The sequence below is a fragment of the Gambusia affinis genome, linkage group LG17 (genome assembly GCF_019740435.1).
Source record: "Gambusia affinis linkage group LG17, SWU_Gaff_1.0, whole genome shotgun sequence".
NCBI classification, from domain to species: domain Eukaryota; kingdom Metazoa; phylum Chordata; class Actinopteri; order Cyprinodontiformes; family Poeciliidae; genus Gambusia; species Gambusia affinis.
Window position 1 is genome coordinate 17628927 of NC_057884.1, and position 27933 is coordinate 17656859.

Here is a 27933-nt window from a genome sequence, read left to right on the forward strand (position 1 = left end):
TTCTTTATAACATTATGGTAGATTTATCAAACAAATTAACCCCTTGTTGGAGAATTGTATGGCTCTTTACAATGTTTTGAGTATTTTCAGAACCAGAACACACTTATTGAACAATTACTACATTGCTTTTAGTAAAGGGTCAAAATATTACAGAAATACAGAAATAGCCAAACACTCGACTAAAATCACGAAGTAGGGGAACACAGCTTTAAAAGTCAATAATGACTCGCTGTGGTCAAGATAGCAAGGCGGAGAGTTGCAGTAATTCACAATGCAAATCCTGGATGTATACAGACAAACAGGGAGCAAGGAGGATATTGGGTGAACCAAGGAGTATTGATTACTGGATGCAACACAGGTGAGTAAACGAGTAGATGGGAAGCAGCTGTACAGAAGGAGTAAACTGAGGCACTGGTGAGATAAAAAGCAACACTAGTGACTACCAATACAGCAGTAAAATGAAACAAATCTGGAACATCTCAACCAAAGCAATCAGACTAAACTCAAAATCCAATAGATGTCTTCAAGTTTTAATCAATTTTTACCAACATTTTAGAGAAACAGCTGTCAGATTAAAGCTGAAAACTAGGAGTACATGATTTTTTTTTACTATCCCCAGTTTCTTTGTCTTCACGTCTCTCAGTTTTGCCTTAAAACAAGTCAAATGATTTTTTACTATTAATTATGTCAGCGATCATACGAGGACCAGATGTTGCCTCTAATTTCACACTCCCACCGAGCTCACTGTATATGCGACACATGCATGTTTGTCCACGCAGGAATTTGTGTGTTTGTGCAAGTGTAGGAGTGTGTGTCCAGCAGACAGAACGGAGGGGGAGGATATCCTTTTACTGCCTCAGGAAAACAGAACTAAAGTACAGGAATGTCTCCTATGCAACACAATTCTGCTTCAAATGCAAGACTGAATAAAGGGTGGATGTGACTGCACAGCAGTGCATCCACATCAGTGTGTGTACTTATACATGAGGTGTGTGTGTTGGTATATGATTTTTGCTTCACACTGAGGTGAACACGCATTCCAGGCATAGCTTGCGGTCCTCAATGAGCAGACTTTAATTTTTGTGATGAAGGAAAATGTTAACCTTTCTTGTCTAAGGTTCTGAGGATGGGTAAAAAGGAAAGTAAGTGCAAAAAAAGTAAAACTGATCCTCTGTGCAGCTGTTATCAGGGAGGACTTTCATTGGTATTAAAAGGGGTGGAACTGGGTGAATGATGTGAAAACACATACCAAGCACTGTTAGTCAATCATGGATGTTTCTGAGCCTGCTGCGCTCTAAATCTACAAGTTGTCTCCATTCAGAACATCTGGAAATGCTTACACTCTGGCCGTCATGCACAAAAAACCCCGGCAAACACACAGACACATAAACACAATGTCAAAACATACGCGCTAGGCTGCATGCTGAGAGAAGACAAATCCATCCTGACCAGAAGAAAAAGTCACATAATATCTTAAAGTCTTGATCATGGGTTTCTCTATAAAACGTTCACCTCAATAAGGTACAGCCCTAACTTTAAATACCACAAACAGTCTTCTATATTAGCTTAAATCTGCCGATTTAGATTTTAAAACTCTGACTTCAGAATAATCATTCCTGTGTCAAGCAAGTACAGTCGGTTCCTGGCTCTGTTTCTTGGATAAATACGATCCTGTGGAGTAACTGGACCTGTCTGCAGGTTTGGCCTCCTCTTCTCAGATTCAAACAACCTGGACTGTGAACTCTGAGCAAACACAACTGTCCTGTGCGTATTCATGACATCAGTGAGTATAACCTAGAATCAGTTTTTTCATTATAATATTCAAGCTCAGTGACATTTTAGCATCAAGATTTAAAATACTGAAGATTGCATGTATTGCACATTAGTCCTCTTCAATAAATATTGTCAAAACACTGCAAAAAAAAAAAAAAAAGATTCATCCTCACCTGCTGCCCTCAAAAACACCAACGGATTCATCTATTTCAACAAAGTCAGCTTTGGATCCATGCTACAGCAGAACAATCATTTCTACCATTAGTGTGTCTTCTTCTCTTAGTCGTTATCCGTTTTCCTATTCGGTTCTGTCCACTTGGGTCCAGCCCTGATCCGTCCTGTTCCAGATTGCGGGAGTACTGGACTTTTCCGCGGCCAAGCCTTTTCCTCTCTTTCTTCCCCTTCTTTCCCTCCCCTCCCGTCTCTTTCCTCTCCTCCACAAAGCCTCTCCTTTCTGAGCAGCATTCCTGTCGGCTGCGTGGAGAGTAGTGATGTCATGGGCTAAATGTGTGCATACGCCTGTAAGCGTGCGTGTTTCTCCAGATGCCCACATGCACAAAGCTACCTACTGTGCAAGGTCTTACACACACACACCCACGCACGCACACAGGCCTGAAAAAGCATCCACACTGCGCTTCCTCTTCACACACACCCAGGTTCCCGTTAGCCCTCCAGCTTCTATCACAACTGGTGAAAAAACAGAAAGAAGCAGGTGGGGCTGCTATGATGAAGAGATGATGACTGATTGGGGTGCTGGCATTTTCTTCTGTCATCATCTGTATGACCCTTGTGACTCAGGATCTTGTGAGGGTTAGACAGACTTAGGGGCTGCATTCACAATTTAATGAAAACAATAAAACCTGCAGCCAGATTCTAACGTGAAGCCTCTAAGCTTCAAAATATTTTATTATAAGACAAATTAGGGGCAAAAAAATACTGATCTGAGACGCTTGAAGCTGTATGAGCATAAAGTCCAAATTCTACTGTAAATTACTTCAGTAGTACGGGAAAACATTAAAAATGAAAATGTCCACATTTTGTAACATTATAAAAACAAACCTCAATGTATTTTACTGGAGTTTTAGTGCATAGTTGTAAAGGAGGAGGAAAATAAAATGTTTTAATTTTATTTCTTATGAATAAATACTTGACATTCACAGGAGCATCCCCAGCATTTTTCAAGGGGGGAGCAGGGGGCCATGGCTCCCCCACAGAGTTATGTTCATGACAGAGAAAGGCATACATAAATGTAAAACACAATAAATAATTATATAATAAATATGGAATTTAGTTCCAGTCTGATCAGAGGGACAGGCCAGATGGAAATCCAATTTCTATGTTGGTCTGTAACATAAAAACTCAATAAAATATATTAAAGCTTGTGGTTTCTACATCAAATACTGGTGTAGTGGTATAAAAATACTTAACATTGCAAAGTACTTTACAAGGTACATTAAATCTTGTCAACTTTCTGCCAGAAAGAATGTCAAAATCCTAAGGCTGTGTCTGTGGGTGTTTTGTGTGATCAGATATACGTTGGGACATAGGATCTGTGAAACCAGAGCTGACCTGAGTCATGGTTCACTTTCTCTGCTCACAAACACCACAGCAAGACGTAAAGGAGCTGGAAACACTTTCCTCAAATTTACAAGAGCTATTACAGGCTACTGCAAACAAGCAACACAGGTCAGGATGTATGGGAATACCTAGTAAGAAGGTGAAGATGTGGTTCTGGGCTGATATGCTACATTTATTCCAGTAAACAGTTTGAGGAAACTGAACCAGAGCAACAACTATTCAGTTTTTTGCGGATTATTGTTCTTTCAAGCCACTTTGTTTATACTAACCTCAAAACAGAGCCATTTTGAAATGAAACGTACTTCAAAGCATGAGGTACTTTCTTGGTGGACTTGTCTTTCATCAGCCCAGACCACAAAACAGCTGCAATTAGACTTTCAGTTTAATGGGCATACTAATTTTGATCCCAAACTGATGGAAATCAGAAGAGTTTGTGGAGAGCAGCAGGGTGGTCCATAAGTCAGGAGACTATTCAAATGTGAGTGAAACAGAGGCCTCGACAACAGCATTGATGGGCCCCATTAACAATTATACATGTCATCAGAATAAAACAAGTGGTGCCTAACCTGCTGGAACAAGTCTCAGCCCCATAAAAGAAACATAATGAAAGTAAACATGAGCAAAACACGTATTATTTTCAAATGGCAATGCACAAGCTGTGGTTTAAAGCTAAAGGAAATATAATGAAACCTAATCAGTCACACAAAACTGGGGCACTAACCCAATTATGGCCCATGTGCACCAGGGCACTCACATCCAGGCTGATTTTCCTGCAACATGCTCATCACCGCATGTCAGTGCTGGTGATCTATAAAGAGATTAGCTAATTACAGGGAGACCAGGCGACGAACAAACTGGAAGCTAATAGCAAAAAAACAGAAAATAGAGAAGGTCAGGAGAAGGATAGTTTATTTACGTGCTTTTGTATGTGTGTAATTACTTGCATCTGGGTCAGTTTTATGAAACCCATAAACTGTATCGCCCAGAGAAGTCTAAAGCACAGGAAGTGGGCTGTGATGGATCCAAAAGGCAAATAATGAAACAATAAACTGTAAGAGCATATTGTAGTATTTAGGAAACAATAGTTTACACATTATTGAAGTCCAGACAGCCTTCTGTGCTACTGATAAAGTATACAATTACATTTTGTTGAGGATTGCTATTTTATATAATGCAACAACCCTAATTTTTGACCAAATGTAAACTTTAGTACATAAAACATTAATTGGGCCTGAGGGTGTTTGGATTCTAATTGGTGGCAGGACATTTTCCTTCAGGATTTTGTTGTCAAGAACCAAAGTAACACCACCACCATATTTAACTGGCAGCATAATATTTTAGTTCTGAAATGCTGTGTTTGTTTCGCACCAAAGTTCTACTTTTGTCCTGTCAGCTAGCTGAATATTTTCCCAAAAGTCTTAGGGATAGCAGAATGTTTTTTTCTGGGTCAACAATGGTTGTAACCTTGGACACCATGAATACCATTTGTGTCCAATCTCTTTCTTAAGGTCTAATCATAAACACCAACCTTAACTGAGGCAAGAGTTGAAGTCTGTGATTTTTATGTTAGACTCCATTCTATATCACAAACTAATCTTTGTGGTGGCAACACTTCAAAATATGCACATTGTAAAAAAGCAGTATGAATTACAATGAATGTTAGCTAATTAAGTACCAGGCATCATGGCCCTTTAAACACGATATATATTTGGAGACACTTGTTTAATGCAGTATAAAATGTTCAGATAGTAAGGAGGTTGCACATGATAAGTCATGTTCAGTTAAATAGAAAATAAAATGAGTTTGAAGAGTTTGGTGGACAATTAAGGGGTGTTTTCACTCCTTCCTTCAGCTGGACGGAGTGTTTTATGTTTATATTTGAACTTCAGAACATAATTTATTATTAATTTACTGGAACTGACAGTGTTTATCTAAAGAGTAAGTCCTTCCAGGCAATACCATCTTCCCAAAAGCAACTCCTTCCACTTATGGAGAAGCCTTGTTCAACATCCTGATACTATAGTAGAAATTTATTTAAGAAACAGTCTAACGGCATGATAAGATCATTTAAGTAAAACACGAGGAGTACATGTGTACTAAATGTAAGACTAAAAGATGTAACATACTGGATAAAAGCCTATCACAACTCACAGGTCATTTCAACAGGAAATCAGGACATTGTGCACAGTCGTATCTGTGGAAACAGCAATCAACACAGGAAATAAAACACTAATCTGAGCCCATAGCACAATAAACAAACAAATGTTCACTTTGGGCAGAAGTGATCAAAAATGGAACAATGTGGCTCTGATGACTGATTACTGTAAGTCATTAATTACATATTAATTACATAAGTACTATTAGTATTAATGTCAAACTGCAGCTCTAATGAATATTAATAAAGGCAGTTCTCACCTACCCGTCGCCACAGAGCATAAAACAAGAAGACTGAAATAATTTGAAGGTCCCGTCAGGTTTGAGTGCTGAAAAAGAACGTGCAACATGTCTGGACCCATAGCAAGCTATGTGTGTCCCTTTCCAAACGTCTCTCGCCACCACTCACACACATCTCCGACCCCCACAGACTCCTTCTCAGAGCAGCAACAAAGGGCCCCGCAGGAGCTTCGGTGCCATTCTCCAGACAGAATACTAATGCTGCACTCCACAGCAGTGCCTCCCCACACACACGGCCATGCACACCGACATGCTCACAGATGAGAGCCCTTCAGAATGAAGGTCTGTAGTTGGAGAGTGCGGCGAGTTGTGTGCAAGGTCTTTAAACGCAAGACAGACAGACCGATTAACGCTCCCAACAGATGTACTGGACAAACTGGGATAAACACGATCTGAGGGTGACAGAGAAGTAGTGCTGTATTATTTTCTCCTTAGAGTAAAGGTTATGACATTGCTTTGGTGTGTAATTATATTTTTATAATAATAGCCCCAGCTTTGTAATAAAAACACTACTTATTTGGACTGGCTGTCCACTAAGTGGTTCACTGTGCGTCTGTGTGTTAGATAATGTATACTCACAGAGTTGAGTAAACAGTGTTAGAGTACAGGTTGACCTGATCTATCTGAACTAATAACACAGTCATTTGATTCTGCTTCTATCATCCAGCTGTGTTAAACATAAACATTGGCCAGTTATGCGTAACAAGGTATATCATAGATTTAATAAGTTACAGTTAAAAAAATTATAATAATCTAACCCGTTATCATATAGTTCTTTCATCTGGTTGTATGGAGTACTGCCACCCATGTCTTAACTGTTCCGGCTCATTAGTATCACACATGGTTCTTGTTCATAAGAAAAAAAAACTGACTGGAAAATCATGATGTAAAAACTGAAAGAGAGTCGGTCATTAAGCAATGTCATGTTAAACAAAAGAGTGCAGGGTAGTTAAAAATTTAAACTAAATTAAACAAATATTAACTCCATATTTTGCTTTACTCTTCCAACTCTATGTACATCTGATATAAAACTTTTCCAACTACTGCTTTGGCTGAAATAGACTTTAAATTTATAATAAATTCTGATTTAAGTAAAATTTAGTCTTTCAATTTTCTAAATAGTTAAAGTAAACTTCTTAAATCACTGTTATAAGAACAATATACCTCTGAGTCTGATTTTAAACAATAGGGACTAACTCTTGTATAATATGAAATAGCTAATAAAAACTAAATATCATAGATAACTGTTATGTTATTTTAGCTGAAATAATGCAATAAGAGTTGCGCTTCGATTTAAAATAACATATTTTTGTTGATGACATGAAACTGTGAAACTGTGGCATATTTACTCAAAGTTATTATATTACGAGAATCTCATGGCTAACTGGACAATGTGATTAGAGCATACTAAAAAGGTGAAACATTTGAAACCACTTTCTTAGGTTAGGTTTTGGACCAATGAGAACTACAGTATGGTTTCTTGTAAAAACAACAAAAAATCTAAATCCATTAACCGTGTTCAAATTAAAATACAGCAGATTTGACAAAATAATCGTAAATGAAAAACTAAATGTTTGTTGCCACACTTTAAAGAGTTGTACAAATAGAGACGTAATAAAGACATCAAGTATTTAAAAAAATATTCTACACACATGAACCAAAACAAACCCAAACTGTAAAGATTGTTTATGACAAACTCTGTTCACCTGAGCCAATTCCATGTTAATAATAAGAATAAGTGTTCCTACAAATACAATCAGAAACTCTTCAGTGTGACCAGTGTGCTCCCTAAAGAAGCAATAGTTTTGGCCGTTCATGATGGGAAGAAGTAAGCAATAAACTTGAAGAAACAAATCTTGCTGTCCATCAGTCTGGGAGGCTTGATTCACTTTTCCAAGACATTTAAAGTCCATCATATTACAGGGACACATATTATACAGCAGAAAAGAATGTTACCACTACAGACACCAAGCTTCCTGAGAGTGAACGCCCCAGCTAATTCAACACCGGGTCAGTGCATGTAACACAGAGAATGTGCAAAAACCCAAACGCTCCACCTATTTGCAATAATCAAACCTATTACTCATGTGAGGTTTTAAGGATCTTTCACAACTAAATGGAAGCACGGCTCAGGTTTGCTAAAATTGTATCTAAAAGAACCTCAAAACGTTTTACACAATGTCTTACTTTTTATTATTGTTCTAAATCCAATACTATGAGCAAAGACATGAATAAATGTTGATCCATGTTTAGAAGATTTTTTTTCGTAAATAAACTTGTAACTGCTCCAATGAGAAACATGTCTTTAAGTTTAAGGTTTTTTTCTCAGCTGAACCTTCCAGCAGCCACTCAATCAGTAAATGTACATCATTGAGATCATCATTTCCCACTTTAAGAAGTAAACTGAGATCAGGTCTAAGAACTTCCTTGAAATTCAGAATAATATTTGTGTAAAGACACCTTCCCGACATTTTCGCAGTCTCCATCATTCAACAGTTCAATTCACCCTGTAGTCTGCTGAGCAGATTCCTTTGTTTCATATCAAATTGTCACATCACAAACACACAACAGTACATCAACAATGCATTGCAATGATTTGTTTTCCTTCATTCATTGCTGAACTGTTTTAAATTCTTAGCCATAAAAGGGAGGAAGAGGCAACAGAGCTGCCAAGAAGGCATTTTTTCTTTAAACTCATGACTGAATGAAAAACTGAAGGTTGGGAAGTTTGAACAAACACAAAGGAAGAAACTGGCAGTGAAGAATGACTGAATTGTGATTTGGGGCTTTTATGTGGCTATATGTAAGGATGAGGAGAAAAGGCCACAAAAATATAGCTCTAATCTTCTCCCAGTATGAATCAAAATACTGTGGTATTTTCTCCACAGGACACAGAGTGCATAGACCACACAGAGAGCCTAAATGCTAGCAGACCATTTGGCAGCTTTCTTTTTTTCAATGAATGTGACGTATCTTTTGGGAGAGGCAAACACGTGAGTGCGCTTGTGGTGTTTAAGTAAAGCTTTGGTAAATTTTATTAGTTTTAGATTTAGACCTACTTTAAAACTTGCATAAGCACTGTCATACAAAAAAATCAAGTTCAGATCAAAAATAAAGACTGAGATTATTAAAGACGAGAGCTGTAACATATGTTTCAAAAAGCCCAAAGTTTTCAAGGTGTTTGTGTCTATAATGAAAAGTCCAGCATCTCAAGGTGTTTATTTCAAACCATGACATAAAGCATGCTAACATGTGCGTGTTGTCAGGACAGAGTGAATCTTCTCACTGTAAATGTTCTCACTAGCTTATAGCATTAACCCGCCCTGCAGTGTGTGGCCCTGAGAGGAGCACCGAGCTCATCAGCGGACTATTTCTGGAGACTAGCTAATTAGCCTCAAGTATTTAGACAAAGAAAAGAGGCTTCACACTGGACTAAAACAGCCCACGATAAACACGTCTGGGCTTGAGATTAGCAGTGTTGGCCAATTATTTGAATGACACTATCTTGTTGCATTATCTGAATTATTTTTATTTTTTCTAACAAAGAGAGATTAATTTTTCTATAAAAACTCACAACAAAAATATTTACATTGTTGAATGTGAATATATATAATTGGATATACAAATAGTTTCTCTGTACTTAAATGTTGTATATCTATAAAGAATAATTATAACCTTTCAAGTGTTTGGTGGCTAATATAAGCTAACTAACCCTTGTCTATTTAAGGCATGGTTCCCTTGTGATGTCAACAACCTAAGAGAAAATAACATTCATGCTAAAACAGCCTTGTGTAGGTTGGGATCTTGCAATAAGCTACAAAAAGTCTGCTGTTCAGTCTTTTCCCTCCATGCTTATTAAAAAGTCACAACATCTTCAGCTAAAACCATTTGCTACAGCTTCATGGATCGTCCATGACTTCTTCCAAAATCTAACTGCTCTGCACATTATAAAATACCAATCTGGATGGGTACTGACTAAAAGTCCATATAAGGCAACTTGAGGTAGAATGAGCCAGACAGACTATTATTAAACTGGTAATGGGAGAAAAGAGTAATTGGACGCAACAATAAGGAAATTTGGGACAATATCAATAGTAGCAAAAGCAAAAACATCCTTGAGGTTTTATTACTCAGTAGGGCTATGAGGTTACAACATAGTTTCACACAGAAAAATAGGCTCTGCTTTCTCATGAGCAAGCTCTAAGATGGAAGGGTTTTGCATTAGTTCACCTTGAAAACGATCTTCCAAATTAAAAACATTCAAACAACCATCCATCCATCCATCCATTTTCTGTTCACCCTTGTCCCTAATGGGGTCGGGAGGGATAGCAACGTTTCGGGCGAGAGGCGGGGTACAGCCTGGACGGGTCGCCACTCTGTCGCAGGGCAACACAGAGACATATAGGACACACAACCACTCACACACACACTCACACCTAGGGAGAATTTAGAGAGACCAATTAACCTGACAGTCATGTTTTTGGACTGTGGGAGGAAGCCGGAGAACCCGGAGAGAACCCACGCATGCACAGGGAGAACATGCAAACTCCATGCAGAAAGACCCCGGGCCGGGAATCAAACCCAGGATTGCTGCAAGGCAACAGCTCTACCAACTGCGCCACTGTGCAGTCCCTTAAACAACCAACCAACAAATGTAAACCCGCACCTTGCCTGGTGTGACACTGTTTTAGCACTAGGTGGCACTTGTTAAGAATCCAATGACATTTGTTATTTACTCGTTTTCAGGTGAAAATTATGCACGGTATGAAAGATGCATGAGACAAACTGTTTGCCAGAAAAATTCCATTAAATTGACAATGAGCTTACCATACACTAAACACACCCACTTTACTGCTGACACATCACTGAAAACTCAAACTGTGTACTACTAATTAAAATGACTCCAAATTTCTGTCATCACTAACAGCTATAAATTGTGTGGAGTTTTTTAGACAATAGCTCAATTCTCCCCTTTTTCTGTCATGGCACAGTGTCTTTCAAGTAAAAGTGGTGATAGTTTATGAAAGATCATCTAAGTGCATTTACCCAAGAGTGACATCTACAACTGATAATGCCATCATCACAAGTGTCAGGTGATTTTAAACAGATACAAGAAAGTGGTTTGTGTTAAACTTCCTTTTAAATCATTTTTCACCACACAAGGAATTTTTTGCAAGAAGGTTTCTAACCACATAAACATTCTTCTGTTGTTCAGGTCTAAAAATGAAACTGGATGACAACTGAACTTGGAGGAAGCACCTCTGACCATGGAAGTCAACACTTTCCTGGATTCCCAGAGCAAAAGATACAACTTTTTTTTACTTTCATTTCAATGTAGCAGAGAGTGGCAGAAGTGCAGTTTTTTTTTTTTTTTTCAAATATTGTACAAGTTTCCTCTGTTTTTTGCACTTCTTTCTTATCTGTGTGTGTGAGTGTGTTTGTGTAAACAGTGTTTGTGCTAGCAGGTATTTTGTGCTCTGCTTTGTGTTCAATGAATTGTTTGTGCTGCATAGTACAACAATAATAATCGGTGGATGTTGTGGACAATAGTGGGCAATGGAGGTTGTGTAACTGAAGCCATTATATGGCTGAGTCGCATTGTTGTGTTTCCTGAATCTTTCAAATTCTCTTCCTGTCTGGGACACAAATATAATTGTGGCGGACATAACGCATTTCTAATATGGATGCTCAAAAAAAGTATATTATTTAGCTTAGAAAGGAAGCATTAAAGCAGAACCTTTTAAAAATGTTTAAATTGTGGCAAAATCTGAATTGATAAGTGGTGGGAGAAAAAAAATCAGCTTTTTGATGCATGGAGCTGCATCTTACCCTTACAAGCTTTGATTATCTGATCGCACAAGGCGGAACTCTGAAATGCAGTAAGTGTGTCACCTGAACAGTCTATGGGGAGTATCACAATTAATGATAAAATCAATTGGACAAAATATGCAGGATGTGTGAAATTGAAAGCAAATATTTTAAAAACAAGAGACATGACCCAAAATGTATGGTAAGTAAAAAACAACACTGTCAAGCCAAAACCTATGAAACTAGCAAAAATACCTCCTAACTCAGAAAAGTTGTTGAAAAGTTCATTCCTATTATTAGGGTGAAGGATGTCCAACCATCAAGAGTTGCTTAGTATCAGGACTTTTCTCTTACAAAGCGGTCTTTGGACAGAAAATTCTACCTTGAAGATAATTCCCTGAAATGCTAAACTACACCCATCGTAACTAGAGTAAAACATAGTGATGTGATTGTAACAGCTCTAACAAACTATTCCCACGGTAACCTCTGTCACCATAACTGTGCACCTCCTAGCCTGTTGTGTTAGGAGTCATGCATGTCTAGCAGGAAAAAGCCAAATTGCTAAGAAGGACTTAGTTTTTGTTACAAGTGAAGTGGAAGATCTGTCTGGAGGCATGTTAGGTGGGGTCGAAGGTCAATGTTAGATCATTAACTGATTTATAATCGCATCTTATGACTTTTAAATTGTAATCAAATCTATTTGCAAAGTGCCTAAAGATTCCCACCATACAATGTATTAACAAGGTATCTGCAGGTCACAAGTCAAATTTAAGACTTTAAAGACCTTTTTAATGCTAGTAAATAACTAAATCAACATAGATATTTGGTCACACTTTGCTTGTACAAATAAGCCGGACAAATTTGAAATTTTATCTACCAAACACACGGGTTGTGTTTTTAAAAATTACAATACTTAAATATATTTGTAAACTGCAGTAAAGAGCGACATCTTGGGGCATTAAGTCTTTATGACGACTATCTATGCTATTTACATGTCAATCGGTTCTTATCCCAAAAGTAAATGTTTTGAATTTGCTAAATGTTACTTGGATTGCAATTGGAATGCTTTGATCAGATGAGACTTTGGATAGGTCAAAATTTCAGAGAAAAACACTCCAGATGGGTCGAGTGTCAACCTAAGGATAGATTTATGAAAAGGTTCCCCATGTGCACTGTTATGTATGGTGGAGTACCTGTGATGTTGTGGGGCAGTTTGTCTTCTAAAGTCCATGTTAATGTTGTTTTGAATGCATCATAAACTTATGATTCTCATGGTCACAGTTGGGAGGCAAAAGTTTTGGGAACCACTGATCAAGAGAAAATGTCCAATGTCCCTTGAAGCTCCAGACTTGTAAAGTGTTCTACAGGCAAAAAATGTTTTTTTTTTTGTGAGTTTTAAAAGGCCTCTGTAATAGTATGAGCAATGAGAAACAACAATCCTACATAGACTCTACTGTGTCACAGTCATATATTCCCAGAGGGTTAACAAAAATAGTCACAAAGTGTCATTCACAGCCTGGAGACCTACATAAAGCTGCACAAGCATAAGAAAATGTTTAAACACTGGAAAAATTATTTTTATTGTTCAGTCTGAGAGCTGGCCAGAGGGACGTTCACATGACTTTTCTTCATGATGAACACCCAAGATGCATGTTTGACGTTCTTTTCAAGTTATCCACTCACTATCAGCTGATGCATGTAACTCATGAACAAAGAGGTGACAGTAAATATGCCATGACACAAGCTAGTGTATAATTAGTCTGCTTCCTCTGCTATCTTCTCTTATCCGTTTTTTTTCTGTCTCCACAATGCCTTGTTCCTATTTCTACCTCGGCAAACTTTACCAGCATCAAAAAGCAGTTATATAATGTGTGATTATGGGTTTCAGTGTGCGGGGTTGGCTTTCTGGGAAGAGGGCGAAATCTGAAGGAAGAAGACATCAGTGATAAGTTTATTGTTCCTGCCGATGTTCTCACAAACTTTGCCAAAACGGGAGGAGGTGGAAAATGTGCTTCCCTTAGACACACACTGCACAAAAAAAATTATCTGGATGCTACTCTATCAGACACCGACCGTCCCAGTGGGAAAAGAAGCATGCCAAAGGTCCCTCTGGACAGACGCTAGAGTCGGCTGTGATCTTTTCTGTCACAGAACCAAGCAGAGGTATTGGCAGACACACTGCCTGAATTGGCAGCTTGCTGATTGGCTTCATTATTTCTACAATCAGTAACCGATTTCAAATGATGACCACACAAAACGGCAAAGCCGGAGTGAGAGCTATTTTAAATGGAGTCAGGACCGAAAAAATATTTATCCACCACAAACGCAACCTTTGTAGCTCATAAATTTTGAAGATTAGAGAACAAATCTGACAAGACACCATTGATTAATTGGTGTGTTTCATTAAGGATAAAGTTCTACTGCATCTACATTGCCTCGCAAAAGAATTGACCTTTAGTATTTTTTATAAGGATTTTATGTCATAACCAAAACAGTATAAAGAAAAAATTTATGTTTTCCACAATCTTTTATAAGTTCTAAAACTTATGTCATCCATTTCAGTCTATTTCTATATTCAATCCCTTCCGTGGAAAACAAAAAGAGCGTGACATAACCACAAATGCATGTAGACCTGGTCATCCACTTGAAAAGCCAAGAAGGGAAATAACAGTACCAACCAAAGAAGCTGTACAGAGGTTCATGGCTATTCTGAAGTAGAAATTCACAACTCAGGTATTCATAGGACAATGTTAAGTGAACTCAACAAATCTGGTCTTTATGGAACAGTGGAAAGCCAAGCCCTATTTCCAATTTGCCACAAGCTATCTAGGGGACACAGCCAATATGTGGAAGAAGATACTGTGGTCAGAGCTGTTGAAAGTTACAGAAGACTTCAGTTTAGGAGGGAGAATCAACTTCCAGAAGGAAAATGACTCTAAACATACACCCAAAGCTTTAAACAAATGGTTTAGATTAAATCATTTGGGATTTAAAGTGTTAAAATGGCAATCTGACTTAATTTGAGCAAAGAAGAAGTTGCTGTGTCAAAATTCAGAGGCTGAATCTTTTGGAAGTTGCATTTGAAGTTCTACTAAGTAACAGCAATGCAACAAAGGCTATCAAAATTAGAAGGCTTATTCAAAACCTAGCCCACAAATCTGTCATCCTTTCCCCGATTCAAATGATGGGTGTGGTCCTTCCCAACCCATCCTGTCCCAACATTTATTAAGGACAAATGAGAGATTTGTGTCTTTGTAACAGCAGCATATGAAGCGATAGATAGAGTGGGAGACGAGTATAGTTTTAAATGTAAGCATATCAAAAACTGGTAGCACAAAAGTTAAAACCAGTGGTGTGGTTTGGCTTTTGTCTTTTGTATAAAATAGTTTTTTTCTAGATAATTTATTTAATCATCTCAATATATAAATATTTAGAAGTTATTAAATGAGTAATTAAAAAAAACTCAGAATGATTCCAAGATACATTTTTACCAGTGGCAGTACATCACATAAAATACCATTAACATACATGGAGGTTTGGGGCTGTAACTAAATCTGAAAAAGTTCAAGTGTGGATGAGAGTTTTGTAAGGTGTTGTTTTTCAAAAGTTTTTAACCGATTGCTTTCCCCTGCTTCTTTTCAGCAGATGGCTGTGTTTGCCAGGCTTTGCAATGTACACTGCAACATGAAAAACAAACATAAGCTGTCAAAAATAAGAAAGCCTTGCAGACTGTGAGAATATTCACCAAGACAAACCACTGAAAAGTCAATCATTCCTGTGTCAAATGGGTCTGCTGCTCTCTGGTAAAATGTCATTAACTCCACTGTAAAATCAATCAATCAGTCAAGCAAAACTAATCAGCAAGACTAAAGGCAATGAGACAACAAGGTCAAACTCTTCAAGCTGGAAGCTGAAACAGCAAGACTGCATGCTGTCATTTAAAACAGCCAGAGGATGGGTTTCTCTGGACATTAAGAGTGCATACTTAAAATCATCAGACAGGTATTGGAATTGATAACACTCACACCCATCATCAGCAAGATGACACCACCCTTCGGTGATCACTAGCCGTCTCAAAGTCTCTTGTGAAAGAACTGCAAGTTGCTTGGCAACAGCAAAAAAAGAAAGAGATTGAATATAAAATGTTCAACATGAAAATAAATAAAAAAATCAAAGTCAAACAAACAAAGTCGGACTTTGTGCTTTTTTCTGCGAACTAATCACATTTTCACATCTTTGGTATCATCTTCAAACACTTTTAGACATGCATCAACGGTTAAGAGAAAGGGTTGATTTTATGACCTGAGATATTTCTAAACAGCTCAACATGTCTTTTCTGCATAAAAAAGTACCACACTTCTTTTAACCAAGTGACCAGCAATGTGCAGTAAGAAGTGGGGGAGGAGCAGTACTGCATTGCTCTAGCGACTTGCTATATTTAGCTATTTTTCTGATAAGAAAAAATCAGAATTGGCAGGTCAGTTTTGTTTAAAGACTGACTGGCCAGAATACTGCAATCAGTGCAGTCCTACTTTTCTATTGAAGTGCCGTAGCAGAAATTTAAGCACTTTACAAACCATCCATCATATACTCACTTGTCCTTGCACAGCCGCACTTTGTGCGTGTGTATGTGTGTTGGAGGCATGACATAATTCATGCCTGAACTGCCACTGCCTTTTACCCTGATGGCTACATATGAGTGTTATGATATTTTTGACAGTAGACAGAGCTGAAACTGTCTGTACAGCAACCATAACCACAGAGATTTATAGTCTGCCTGAGGAACACAGAAGTCTGCCAAGTGAATGGTTAGCGATTCAATCCTGTCTTTTGCACGCCAAATGTCAAAGTATGCTTTGGCAAGACAGATGCCCGAACTAACCCAAATCTTAAAATTGCTGTGTTTCTACTTTAGAGCAAGAAAAAGCAATTGACTGCCTGTAAGAGGCTTAACTGCTGTATAAATGAATGTACGTGGCTAACAGTGCAAAAATGTAGTTTAATCCACAATATTAGATCAAAACCAACAGTGTAGAAAAATAAAGCAGAGTATTTTCGTGAGAAATAGTACAAGAAGCAGCACTAACAATGCTGTTGCTATGTTTCCACCATGTTAGTCAGTCTGTGGGGGATGAAAAGCAGGTTAAGGTCATTCCAATATGTAGGTTAAAGTGATGCAGAGGAGGACAGAGAGACTGCTGCAGCAAACAGTCTGGTCCACTGACCTCCTTTGGTCGTCTCTCTTTCTGCAGTATTATGTGACCTCCATACTTTAAAGCTAATCAAACTGATTGTTTCTGCTATCCACTAACACAATGACCCCCTATTGGACACACACAGGCCTACACCTTTCACTTAAGCTAATGTTACACTTTCGCTGTGCGTCCGGACACTTAAAATGTCAGAGTAATACTTCAAAGCTACTTCTGACTCATTTCAGTTTAGTTTTTTAAATTTATTTTACCTGTGTGATGAATGTTGATGATGAAACAGCGCTGATTTCTTTTGCTTCCCTGCTGCCGACTAATTAAGGAGTAATAACCGGGATTAGTTTTTGTTTTTTTTTCTTAAAGAAAGGACAAATGCTTAACTGACCAGCTTACAACGGAGCTACTTCTTTTCCTCAGCACCCGACGACCGGCCAAATGAAGCGGGGAAGCAGCGGAACCGATCCTCCTCGTGCGGTCCCAGCAGCAGTTGTAACGGTAACGCCTGCTCCCTCCAACTGGGATGGCACTGAGCTCCTCTCGCACGCCAGCTTTTCCAACCGGCCGTTCTCTCCTCCCCCTTTTCCTCCACCTTCTCCTCCTCTGTTTTTCCTCTCCAGGCTTTCTCTTCTTCTCCTCTTTTTTTTTCTCCGAGGCACGCGTGATGAATAATGAAAGGCTCGCGAGGTCCCAGGAGTGTTTTCTGTCCCCCTTTTTTTTTCAGAGCGCGAGCCGAACACAATGAGGCCGACCCGCGTGGATCAAGTTACCACCGTCCTGCCTTTCATTCATTCATTTATTCAGCCGCTAAGCAATCTGACTGCAGCCCTGCCAGCTCCCCCTTCACCGTGTCCAGCTTCACCTCCCTCTCTTCTTCTTGCGAATGCGTTTAGGTGAGTTTTCAAGAGAACCAAATCAAACAAATTATTCCTTATTGGGGCCTGCCCATAGCAATGCATAAGGAGAGCAGTGACTGACTTGCGAAGCAAGTCAGTCACTGCCTCCATGCATTGCATGGCAGGCACCTATTGTTCTACACCCAATAGAATGTCTCTTTAAGTATTATTTATTATTCTTCCGTCACCCGGAATGCGGCTCGAACCGCTGCGAGCCCACCCACAAAAGTGGTATCAAAACGTGCGGCTCGATCCCGGGAGGTGTGCTATTATTTTTGGTGGGATTTGGAGTTACCATGGCGACGTAAAAAGCAAAAAACGACCCCAAAATCACTAACGAGCTCACCAGGTGCAACTCTCGTCATCAAGGGGACGAGGCAACCAGTAAATCCTGAAAATACCCTATTTTTGAGGATTTTCTGTGTCGTCATAACTTTATGTAGAAACACCATTCAAACTTCATTTTGTAGATACGTCCGTGATCTCTTTTAAAGTGAAGACAGCACGTCGATATGAATTACGGTTTGTCCACAACTTCTTTCTAAGCGACCCAAAGTTTTTGATTTTTGGAAAAATCAGAGTGTAAATGCTGCTCCGCTAGAGTGAGAGTCAGAGCGACATTTTGACCCCAAATAATTTTTTAACTCGCCCTCACGCTCACAAATATTGCATGATTGGTATGAAACTCGGTCATGACATTGATACGCATGCCTGCTCCGGTCAAATGTTTTCAAAAATTATCTAGTGCTTACGGTTTTCTCTCCAGGTGCTTCAGAGCAAAGTCATGCGCCAGGGTAGCAGACAGATCTCACTGATTCACTTCCATGTATTTCTAAAAAATTTCTGACCTTGGCACACACTTTTTTTATCTCATCGCTGTTAATACTGTGAGTGAGGTAGAGATATGAATGGCGGGACTATGTGAGACGACAAATAGCCCTCTCATATGCTTCAAACGGTTTTCGAATATGTATTACGGTTCCCGAACAGGAAAGAGTTGTCTGCAATGCTTTTTTTAGTCAAACTGGCTGGCTCAAACAGAGAATTGTCTCCCCCTGGATGTCTCACTCACAGCTGGCAGAGAGAATTATTCACCATGGCAACGGAACCCAGAGCAGGGAGAGCTGCTTAGGACTACAAATACGCATCACTGTAGTTCGAACTAGTAGTTCAGTTAAAACAGAGGAGGACTGAGCTGGCCTTTAGAAAAACTTGCTGCTATGGGCTGTATATAACTCATTTAACTCAGTCACTGTTACACATGGGATGAGTTTGGCCCTTTGAAATGAAGCTTACTGAAAATTTCAAAATAAAAGCCCTTGAAAATTTTTACATCAGGTAATTGCTTTTTTGAGTGTTATATGACTGATTTAATCCAATGACTGTTACACATGGAATTACTTTTACCCTTTCAAATGAAGCTTAACAAAAATTTCAAAATAAAAGCCTTGGCAATTTTTACATCATGTAATTGCTCTTTTTGGCTTTATGTGACTGGTTTATCCAAAGCACTCTTACACACTGGATTAGTGTGGGCATTTATGATGAAGCTTTCTGCAAATTTCAAAATAAAAGCCTCAATATGACCCTCAGGTTAATGCATCGCCGTAAGGCGATGCAATAATATTAGAATGCTTCATATTCTTCTCTCAGGTTAGGGAACTGCCTTGCGAAGCAAGGCAGTTCATTAGCATTAGCCTTTTAGCTTAAATAAGCTATTAGCTATTTTCTGACTTATTAGCCATGTTTAGTATACTTAATGGTGTAGGTCAAGTATAGACAACATGCTAGTGAGCTGATTATCATGCTGAATCGTTCATGTCCATGTTAGTCAATATTCTTGTGATTCTCCACATGCTTCTTTTGAATTTTTGAGCTAAGCTTAGCATTGATGCAAATTTTTAGCATCAGAACGCTGGGTCCAAACCGACGGGCACACTTTGGCAGGCCCCAGTTAAATTTCTTCAGGAATTTTCTAGTCTCTAACTATGTCGCTTTCAAGTAGGTTTCCTTAATTAGTTTCCTTAAGTTTTTTTTCAGTTTTTCCTTAAGCTTTGGTCAACTTCGTTCATTTTTATTTTTATTTTTTTTACATTATTTTGCAATACAAAGCAGCTAGTAAATTGTCTAATAGAAGGAAATGAGACATGGTAAAATTCTTTTTCAAATGGAAATCTGAAAAGTGTGGTGTGCATTTGTGTCCAGCAATTGCAACCTCCAGTCTCCCGAGGAATGTCTCTACCAGTTTACCAATTTATGAGAATTAAATAATTGCTCTTTCTTCTTGGAAAAAAAAAATCATGGTCAGTCTAAATGAATGGAGAGCATCTGCAAATGTTAATTTTCAAGTCTTGTCATTGTTACTCAATTGGATTTGACTAACAAACTTTTTAAATTTGTATGTGTTAAAAAATAACAAATATCACCTTTCTCCCACTTCACGATTATGTATTACCCTGTGATGGTCTGTCTTATTCCAACAAAATTTTAATATAGTATATGCAAATGGTACAGATTGATTTTTTTTTAATAAATATTATTATGTCAGACTGCCCCAGCTCTTTTGTTTAGGAGAACAGTCTGGTCTGCAGGCCAGCTTGTTTTGCTTCTTGTCTCTTTTACTACACAGTGAAACTGCAGTGCTATGTGGAGTATGTGGTTTGTCTATGTCTTTCTAAAACAGACAAAGCTTTACCTGATAAAAGATGCTGTTGGGACGACTGCATATTTTTGTTCCAAAGGCTGCAGCTTTACCATGACCTTTCCACTAATACGTTCTCTGTGTCCCAAGATGGAACTCTGCTTTTCAAAGAACATTAAATATAGTTTATTTATTAATTTTTAATGTTTGATCTTTAAAATAGAGGCAGCAAACTAGATTTTTTTTTCTCTTTTGTCTTTCTAAGTGTGATGTGTCTTGTTCAACACAATTTTTCAACACAAAAGAAGCGCACAGAGTTCATTCATGCTACAAATGAAGTTCAACACCAAGAGCTTACATATGCAACTTTCGCTGTCCTTGCTAAACTTTTATCTGGAAAGATTTTTCCTTTGAAACCCCAGATCGTGACAGACAGTTGTTTTTTTCTATCTTTAGAGTTGGTGTGAAACCAAAATTTGACAGAATTTTAAATATATAATGTAAAAAACAAAACAAAAAAAAGGTTTCAGGGCTCACGTAAACCATATAAAAGTTGAATCTGAATTGGTAAACGTTCATTACTCACCACGGCAGTTTGATGGTCTGTCCTTGGAAAAGGAGCTTCAAAGCCATTTGCTGTCATTATGGTGGCCTCCTGGCTGTAGCCTGCACAGAGAAATTTGAGTTATTGTTAGTGTTTCATAGTTTTACTTGTTATATATGACCACATTTGAGAATTTTGATTGTGTTGCAAGCAGTTCCTTCTGATTGAACCTGAACCACTAAGGCATAAATGACCTCACACACAAAAATTTCAGATGTGTTCATATCTGTTAAGATAATGACTGCACCACTAGATAGGAAAGTGCAACAAAAATAATTTTTTTTCTCATCATGCACATAGAAATGTTTAAAAGATGAACACCTGTGTGATTTTATGCAGATTTTAATTCTAATGGATCATTCTTAGTAATATTCATCTTTTCAGTCTGAGAATCTAACTTCTTTCGCCACTTGCCTTACTAGTTTAATAGTTTCTGCTGGATGGATGTAAATTAATTTTGTATAACCTGCATATTATGTGTTCCCACTGGATATGTGCAGTGGTATTAAAGGAATATTTCATGAGTACTGAGAATTATACTGAAAGAAAACATTTATTTTTATTCTGCATCCTGTGTCCTGTCTCTTATACTTGTAACAGCATAAACCTTCCACCCTGCTAAAGTTAAATCTGCAAACATTGAGAAATTATTTTGCAGTCAGGGTATTTCTATTTCATTTACATACTCTTTGGTGTATGCCTTTCGTGACTACATGCAGTCTCTAAAGGTATAAAAGTCACATTAATTTGGGGCTTTCAAAGATTCCATCATTAGCTATCATCTGGAATAGTTCTAACTGGATATGTGGTCACTTTTCTTGGCAGAATTGAAAGCGTTAGTTTAAATTGGAGAAGGTGAGGTGTTTAGGAAAGTCATTATAGAAACTTTTCATATGAAAACCCTGTTTCATATGATCCCAAAATATGAAACAATTCTGTGTATACGGCTAGGTGTTCCAACAGGACAAACAGCCACAACACACATAAAAAGATCATAAAATTTACACAAACTCTACCAATTCTGCCAAAAAAAAGTAAGCCAGAACTATGATGGAAGATTCCCTATGAAAAGTTTATGGTATCTCAGGAACAATTTACTCTAATATTAGAGGTGGGTGGATCAATTCAAAATATCACTAATATTGTTACGAAGTCGGTATTAGTGCTGGATCAATACTACACTTTAAGTTCATATTTCCTCTTGAAATGTATTTTATTTTTGCACTTCAGTTTCTCAGCCCTACCTAAAAGAATGTTCTTTTGATTTGCTCCCAAATGATACATTTCTGCACTTTGCTTTTTTAGGAAAAATGCACACAAATTTGTTTTGTTTTTCTATTCTTTCTGTCTATTATGTTGATATGTTATTAAGGTGTTTGGTAGATACCGACTTTTCACAAATTCTATTCTAGGTTAATAAAGAGGAAAACAAAACAACAACACAAAAACACCAAAGAGTCAGCATTTTGATATGTCAAACTTAAATAATAAAAACTGTCCGTATCAGTATTAGTGATACTGGCCCAGTATTTACCTGGTATCTTATCAAGACCAAAATATGCCCTGTTTATATATCACACACCTCTACTAAATACTATACAAGTGGATGTAGATATTAAAGCCTATCTGTTTGATTTTGACTGAGTGAGTTTGAGTTGGACGGAAACAAGATCATATCACCAAGATTGAATGTTTTTGTGTAATTAATTCAGATATTTTGTTCTCTTGAATGCCTATCAATGTGAAAAAAACATGCTGTCCAAATGTTCTGAGTATAACGCCAAAAAAATTATGTTATGTAAAATTTGAACCCTAACAAAATATGCGTGCTTTGTTAGTGGCAGTGGATATTGTGATAGCTGGGTGCAGTAAGGACAGCTTGTGATCTCTTGTCAGCAGCCAAAGAAAAAAGTGAATGTTAGACAGATAGAAAGAACAACAAGCAGGAGACAGCAGGGGGTTCACTGGAGAAACTCAGCTTTATTGACAGAAGATGGAGAGAGAGGTTACAGATGTCAGAGCAGAGAGAGAGATGACGTGACAGAGTGATAGGGAAGTACATAGAGAGGTGTGAACAATAGAAAATGGCTCCTTAATTTTTGTTTCAACAGTCCAAACAACCATGAGGGTTGAGAGTCAGGAAAAGGGAGACACCTGCAGATTCACATGAGTACTGCAGGCTTGGCAGTGGGACTGGTAAACTGAGTTTCCAATGTGTTTGTCCTTACTTGACATCCGAAAAAACAGAAACCCGTTTGGGGAAGCTGCATTGGTCTTCCTACATTTCCAAACTGTGAAAATGTTTTCTAATGAAGGTTTTTTTGTCCACTACCTGCTCTATACTGGGAGAACAGGAAAATAAATTCAAAAAACTCTTTCTAGCATGCACACTTCTGGATACTTTTCTTAGCGATGAAACCAAAGTAGGATGAGGCATGTTTTATCCAACCCAGTGTTGGTGAGCAAAGAAGGGTTGTTATTCTCATTGTCCTCAGCTTTGAGGACAAAACTGCCATTCAGTTTGCTTGGTGTAAATAAAATATCTCATATTACAAGAGTTTTGAAACAAGAGTTGCAAACAAATGGGGGAAGAGTTATGTGTGGTTAATGGTGAGATCACACACAGCAAAGCAGTGGGTTGAGTGAAAATATAAAGATCTTAATTGTGCGCTGAAACAGTGACTAAAAAGGCATTTCATAATATTTCTAATGCCATAATTTGAACCTACAAACATGTGGTAAATAAATGCACCATTACTTAAAATATAGAGGGTATTAACATTCTTTTTCAACATAGGATGCCAGATTCTAGCATACCTGCTCAGTACCTAATTCAGTAGCTTTCTGGATTTACTGACATTTGCTGTAACCAGTCACATTAAAGCATATTTTTGTTTGAAGAGTAAAATGCAATTCCATAGTGGGAGCTCAGTGTGTGATTTGTGGACAGAATCACCTACAAAAACATATTCATGAGACCACTTAAGGCTGGAATTGTTGATGTTTCCACCAGAGTTAGCAGCCAGAGCAGGTGGGGAAATTAGGTTCTTTAGCAGAAGATCAGGGTCAGTAAATGAGCCAATAAATAACTGTGGAGAAGTATTAATGTTGTGTCTAAAATGTCTAAATAAAGTGCAGAGGCACTTTGAATTTTAGATACAACTAAAAACCACAGTCTTGAAATTCTTGCACTATTTTAAATATCCAGATTTAATCTGTCTATATATTATATATATATATATATAGATATATATATTTATATATATATATATATATATATATATATATATTTATATATATATATATTTATATATATATACATGTATGTATATATTTATGTTACACCTTTTTAAAGTTTTTTTTTTTTAAATAACCAAAAAAAAACAAAAAACACTGCTTTGGGTTTTTGAAATTGTTATTTTATATGTGAAAACACAAGAAAATATTGTGTTTTTGTTTCCCCAAAAATATTTCTGAAATCTCATCTCTCCTGAACTTGATTTTTTTTATTTCATCTCATCTTGTGAGATGGATCTTTCATCACATTGCTTATTCCTGATAGAGGTCAGCTGCACAGGAATCTAACCAGTAATTGTCTGATTTAAAACTGGAACAGGTCTGACTGGTGAGTGAATCATGCCAAGATCAGAGTACATGCATGAAGCACGTTAGGTGAGTTTCCTGATTTTTTCTTATGGTAAACTGGCGTTACAAACTCCTTCCCAAATCCTTGAGAATCGTTGGCATCCTTCTAGCCAAGGCTGGGCTGACTGTAGAAAAAGCTGGCAGTGCTTTTAGTCTTTTTGTTTTTGTAAAAATTGTAGTATTTGTTTAGTTTTCCACATTAATTAAGTGATGCTACAAAAAAATACTCATTAAAAGCATGTAACTTTTTTCCAATAAAAGCTCCTAAGAGCACATGTACAACTGTAACACCAACGTAACTTCTGTGTTAGTAGTTGTAAATTATTTTATGTTTAACTATAAATATGCATTCCTACACTGCAGAGTGTATTTATTTTCAGCTGCCTGTGCTTTTAATAATTAGACACACTGGAAAAGTTGGCTCTTTTGATCCTACTGGCTGCCAAATGGTGATCCGGACCTTCCTATTGGCTTGTGAGTTAGGAAGAACAAGAATGAGAGGAAATGACCTCAGCAGTGGAGCTGCTGGAGTTAGTGGTGGAAGCACTAGAGGGAGAAGGGAGAGAAAACAAAAGGTTTCTTGCGGAAACACACATCATTGGATTTTTGAGTTTCAAAACAAAACAACGTGTGGTTGCATAAGAGAAGCTAAGAAATAAAAGTCTAATAGAAACATCTATTTATCTCTATATTTTGTTAGAACTATCATTGTTGTAGAATGAACAGGCACGTAAAGAAAGCAAGGCAACAAATACCCACCTCTCCTGTCTCTGGAGAGAAACTCTGTACAAAGAAAAGTGTGGGTTGGTTCAGTTCGTACATTTCTCTGTGTGATTGTTTTTATTGGAGTGTGTTGAACAGGAGGCTGAGGGTTAGCAGAGGAGGATATGGCCTAACAGAAGGAGTTAAGGAGAAACAAGTGATGCTTTGTGTGAATGCTTAATAAGCTGTAACACCAGGGGAGATGATTTGGTTGGTTGATGTGCAACTGATTGTCTGTAAAGCCCTGTTTACAGAAAGCTGATGCTATTTAGCAAACAGCCTATTGTTTTTCTTCACCTTTGCCCAGACTGACTTTTCTGTAATCATAGTCTTTTGGCACAGATATTATCATTGCTTAAGCTTTTCCACTTTTTGCCACCTCAAAATGACAAACTTCACTATTTTATTGGAATTTTACCTCATAGACCAAAGAAATTGGTGCATAATTGTAGAGTAGAAGGCAAATGAGAAATGGTTTTCAACTTCTTTAAGAAGTCTTAAATGTGTGGGATGCATATATGTCTACCTCACTGCTATTATAGCTGTAAGTCTTTTGACAAGCAAGTCTCTATCTCTATCTATCTGCTCATCTAGAGACTGAAATCAATGCCCATTCTGTTTTGACAGGATGGAGAGTTTTTGTGAAAATAAACTTTTAGTCTTGCCACAGTTTCTCAATTGGATACAAGTCTAACCTTTGTCTAGGCATGAATAATACTAACATTAATATATTTCGGAAGGTGAACCCAAGCCTTTTGTTGCCTCTAGCAAGTTTTCTTTCTGGGATTTCTCTTTCTTAAGCATGATCAAGCTTGACATTAACTTTGACTAGCTTCCATGTCCCTCTTGAAGAAAAGCATCCCTACGTCATGACACTGCCACCAGCGTATTTCACGATGGAGATGGTGGTGTACCTCATATTCAGTGTCAGCTCTCTGCTATACACATATGTTTGCTCTCATCCTAATAGATTCCCTTCTTCCACAAGTTTGCTGTGCCCCCTCAATGACTTGCTGGAAGCAGTAAACATAAATATTAATGACTTTCTTTCAAAGGTGTTTTTCTTCCTGCCACTTTTCTATAAAGGCTGGATTTATCTTGTCTTCGTTCACTTGAGCTGTTGTCTATTTATGGATATTTCTGAAAACCGTTGGTTATTTTTCTTTCATTTCACCATTATATATATATGTATATATATATATATATATATACTTCCTGTTGGTCTAGCAAATAAAATCCCAATAAAACACATACAAAATGCATAATAGCTCAAGGTGTATGAATATTCTTAACAGCTTATTTCCTGCATCTTTTTTGATGATCTGAATTCACAAAATACCGCATTGTCTGATAAGACAGCAGGTGGAAGTGTTATAGAGGTAACGAGAGAGCAAAAATGATCAGGTGGCTGAGTAGAAAGTCAAAAGTGAGACAAGAAATGGAGTGTGTTTGTGCATGTTGTGCCAGTCATTCAGAGTCCAGAGGAGGAAGCCAGAGCTTCTGTTAGTAATCATCCAAACATAGCGCAGAGGAAGGTGATAATAAAAGGTTGGAAGAGGGAGAAGACTCAGTCACATGAGGATGCAGCACTGGCACCGTTTCCTCTTGTCCGTACCTGTGGCGGGGGTGAGGCCGGGCGGCGGGGCTATGTTTGCTTCTGGGTTTGCAGGGGGTGAGGATGCGCTGTCCGGTTCGCGCCCGTCAGACGACAGTTCTGTGCTAACGGCCTCGGACGTGGCCGGCCGTCCCGATACCAGGTCTGCGGCGGTGCCATCGATGATGGAGATGTCAGTGACCGTCTTCTCCCTGAGGGATTTCTCGTCATCTTCGTCGATGAGCACGACCTCGGCCTTGACTGCACCGTCAAAGCCAAGCAGCCTCCTGCTCTCACTTGTGTCCTCAATGTCCTGGTAGCCAAGGAACACCATGGTGACGGGGTGCTCCGTGCTGCCTGGGGGCATGGGGCTGAACTCACTGCCCTGATTGGCTGATGAACCTGGCTGGGTTGTAATGGGAGCAGAGGAAGGGGGCATCATGCCTAGTCGGGTTTCCCTTTGGAGGGTGATCTGGGCTGGTGGACTGGAAGGAATGGATGGTGGAGCACAGGAGGGCGGTGACAGATCGTCATCAGCAGGAGAAACGTAAGCTTGATGTGAAACTGGGGTCACCGTCACCTGACCCCTCCCACTGTCTCCTCTTCCTCCTGCATGTGAAGGCCTGGCAGCTCGCTGGACTAACTCATCAACCTGTGCAGAGCTCCAGCCGTTCTCCACAGTGCTGGTAGAGACGCCCCCAGAGGACGTGACCTCGTAGATGACTTTCCTGCCATCATCGTAGACCTTGACACCCCGTGAAGCCGCCTCCAGTGGGCTGACGCGATTGGCCGACAGGATGCGCTGCTCACCGGTCTTCGGGTCGTGCTGAACGTTGATCTCCATGGCGAACATTGCTGTTAGAACAGGAGGTGTGGGGTGGGATGGGATGGAGGGGAGAGTGGGTTTGAAGGAGTTAAGGGGTGGGTTGAGGGAAGTGAAAAGGGAGGTGGGGACAAAAAGGTGAGGGGAT

The 27933-nt window shown here is 38.5% G+C and overlaps 1 protein-coding gene across 3 annotated transcripts in view; it reads right to left on the reverse strand.

The window, feature by feature from the left end:
* Window positions 1–27933, reverse strand: part of LOC122819560 (A-kinase anchor protein 2) — a 78288-nt gene that overhangs the window by 11875 nt on the left and 38480 nt on the right. For 2 of the 3 annotated variants that reach the window (XM_044096362.1, XM_044096363.1), the window contains exons 8-9: window positions 26984–27817; window positions 20944–21023 (exon numbers count right to left, since the gene is read on the reverse strand). In XM_044096362.1, coding sequence (XP_043952297.1) covers window positions 20944–21023; window positions 26984–27817 — 914 coding nt within the window. The remainder of the gene's footprint in view (window positions 1–20943; window positions 21024–26983; window positions 27818–27933) is intronic. The other variant, XM_044096364.1, reaches the window with a different exon arrangement.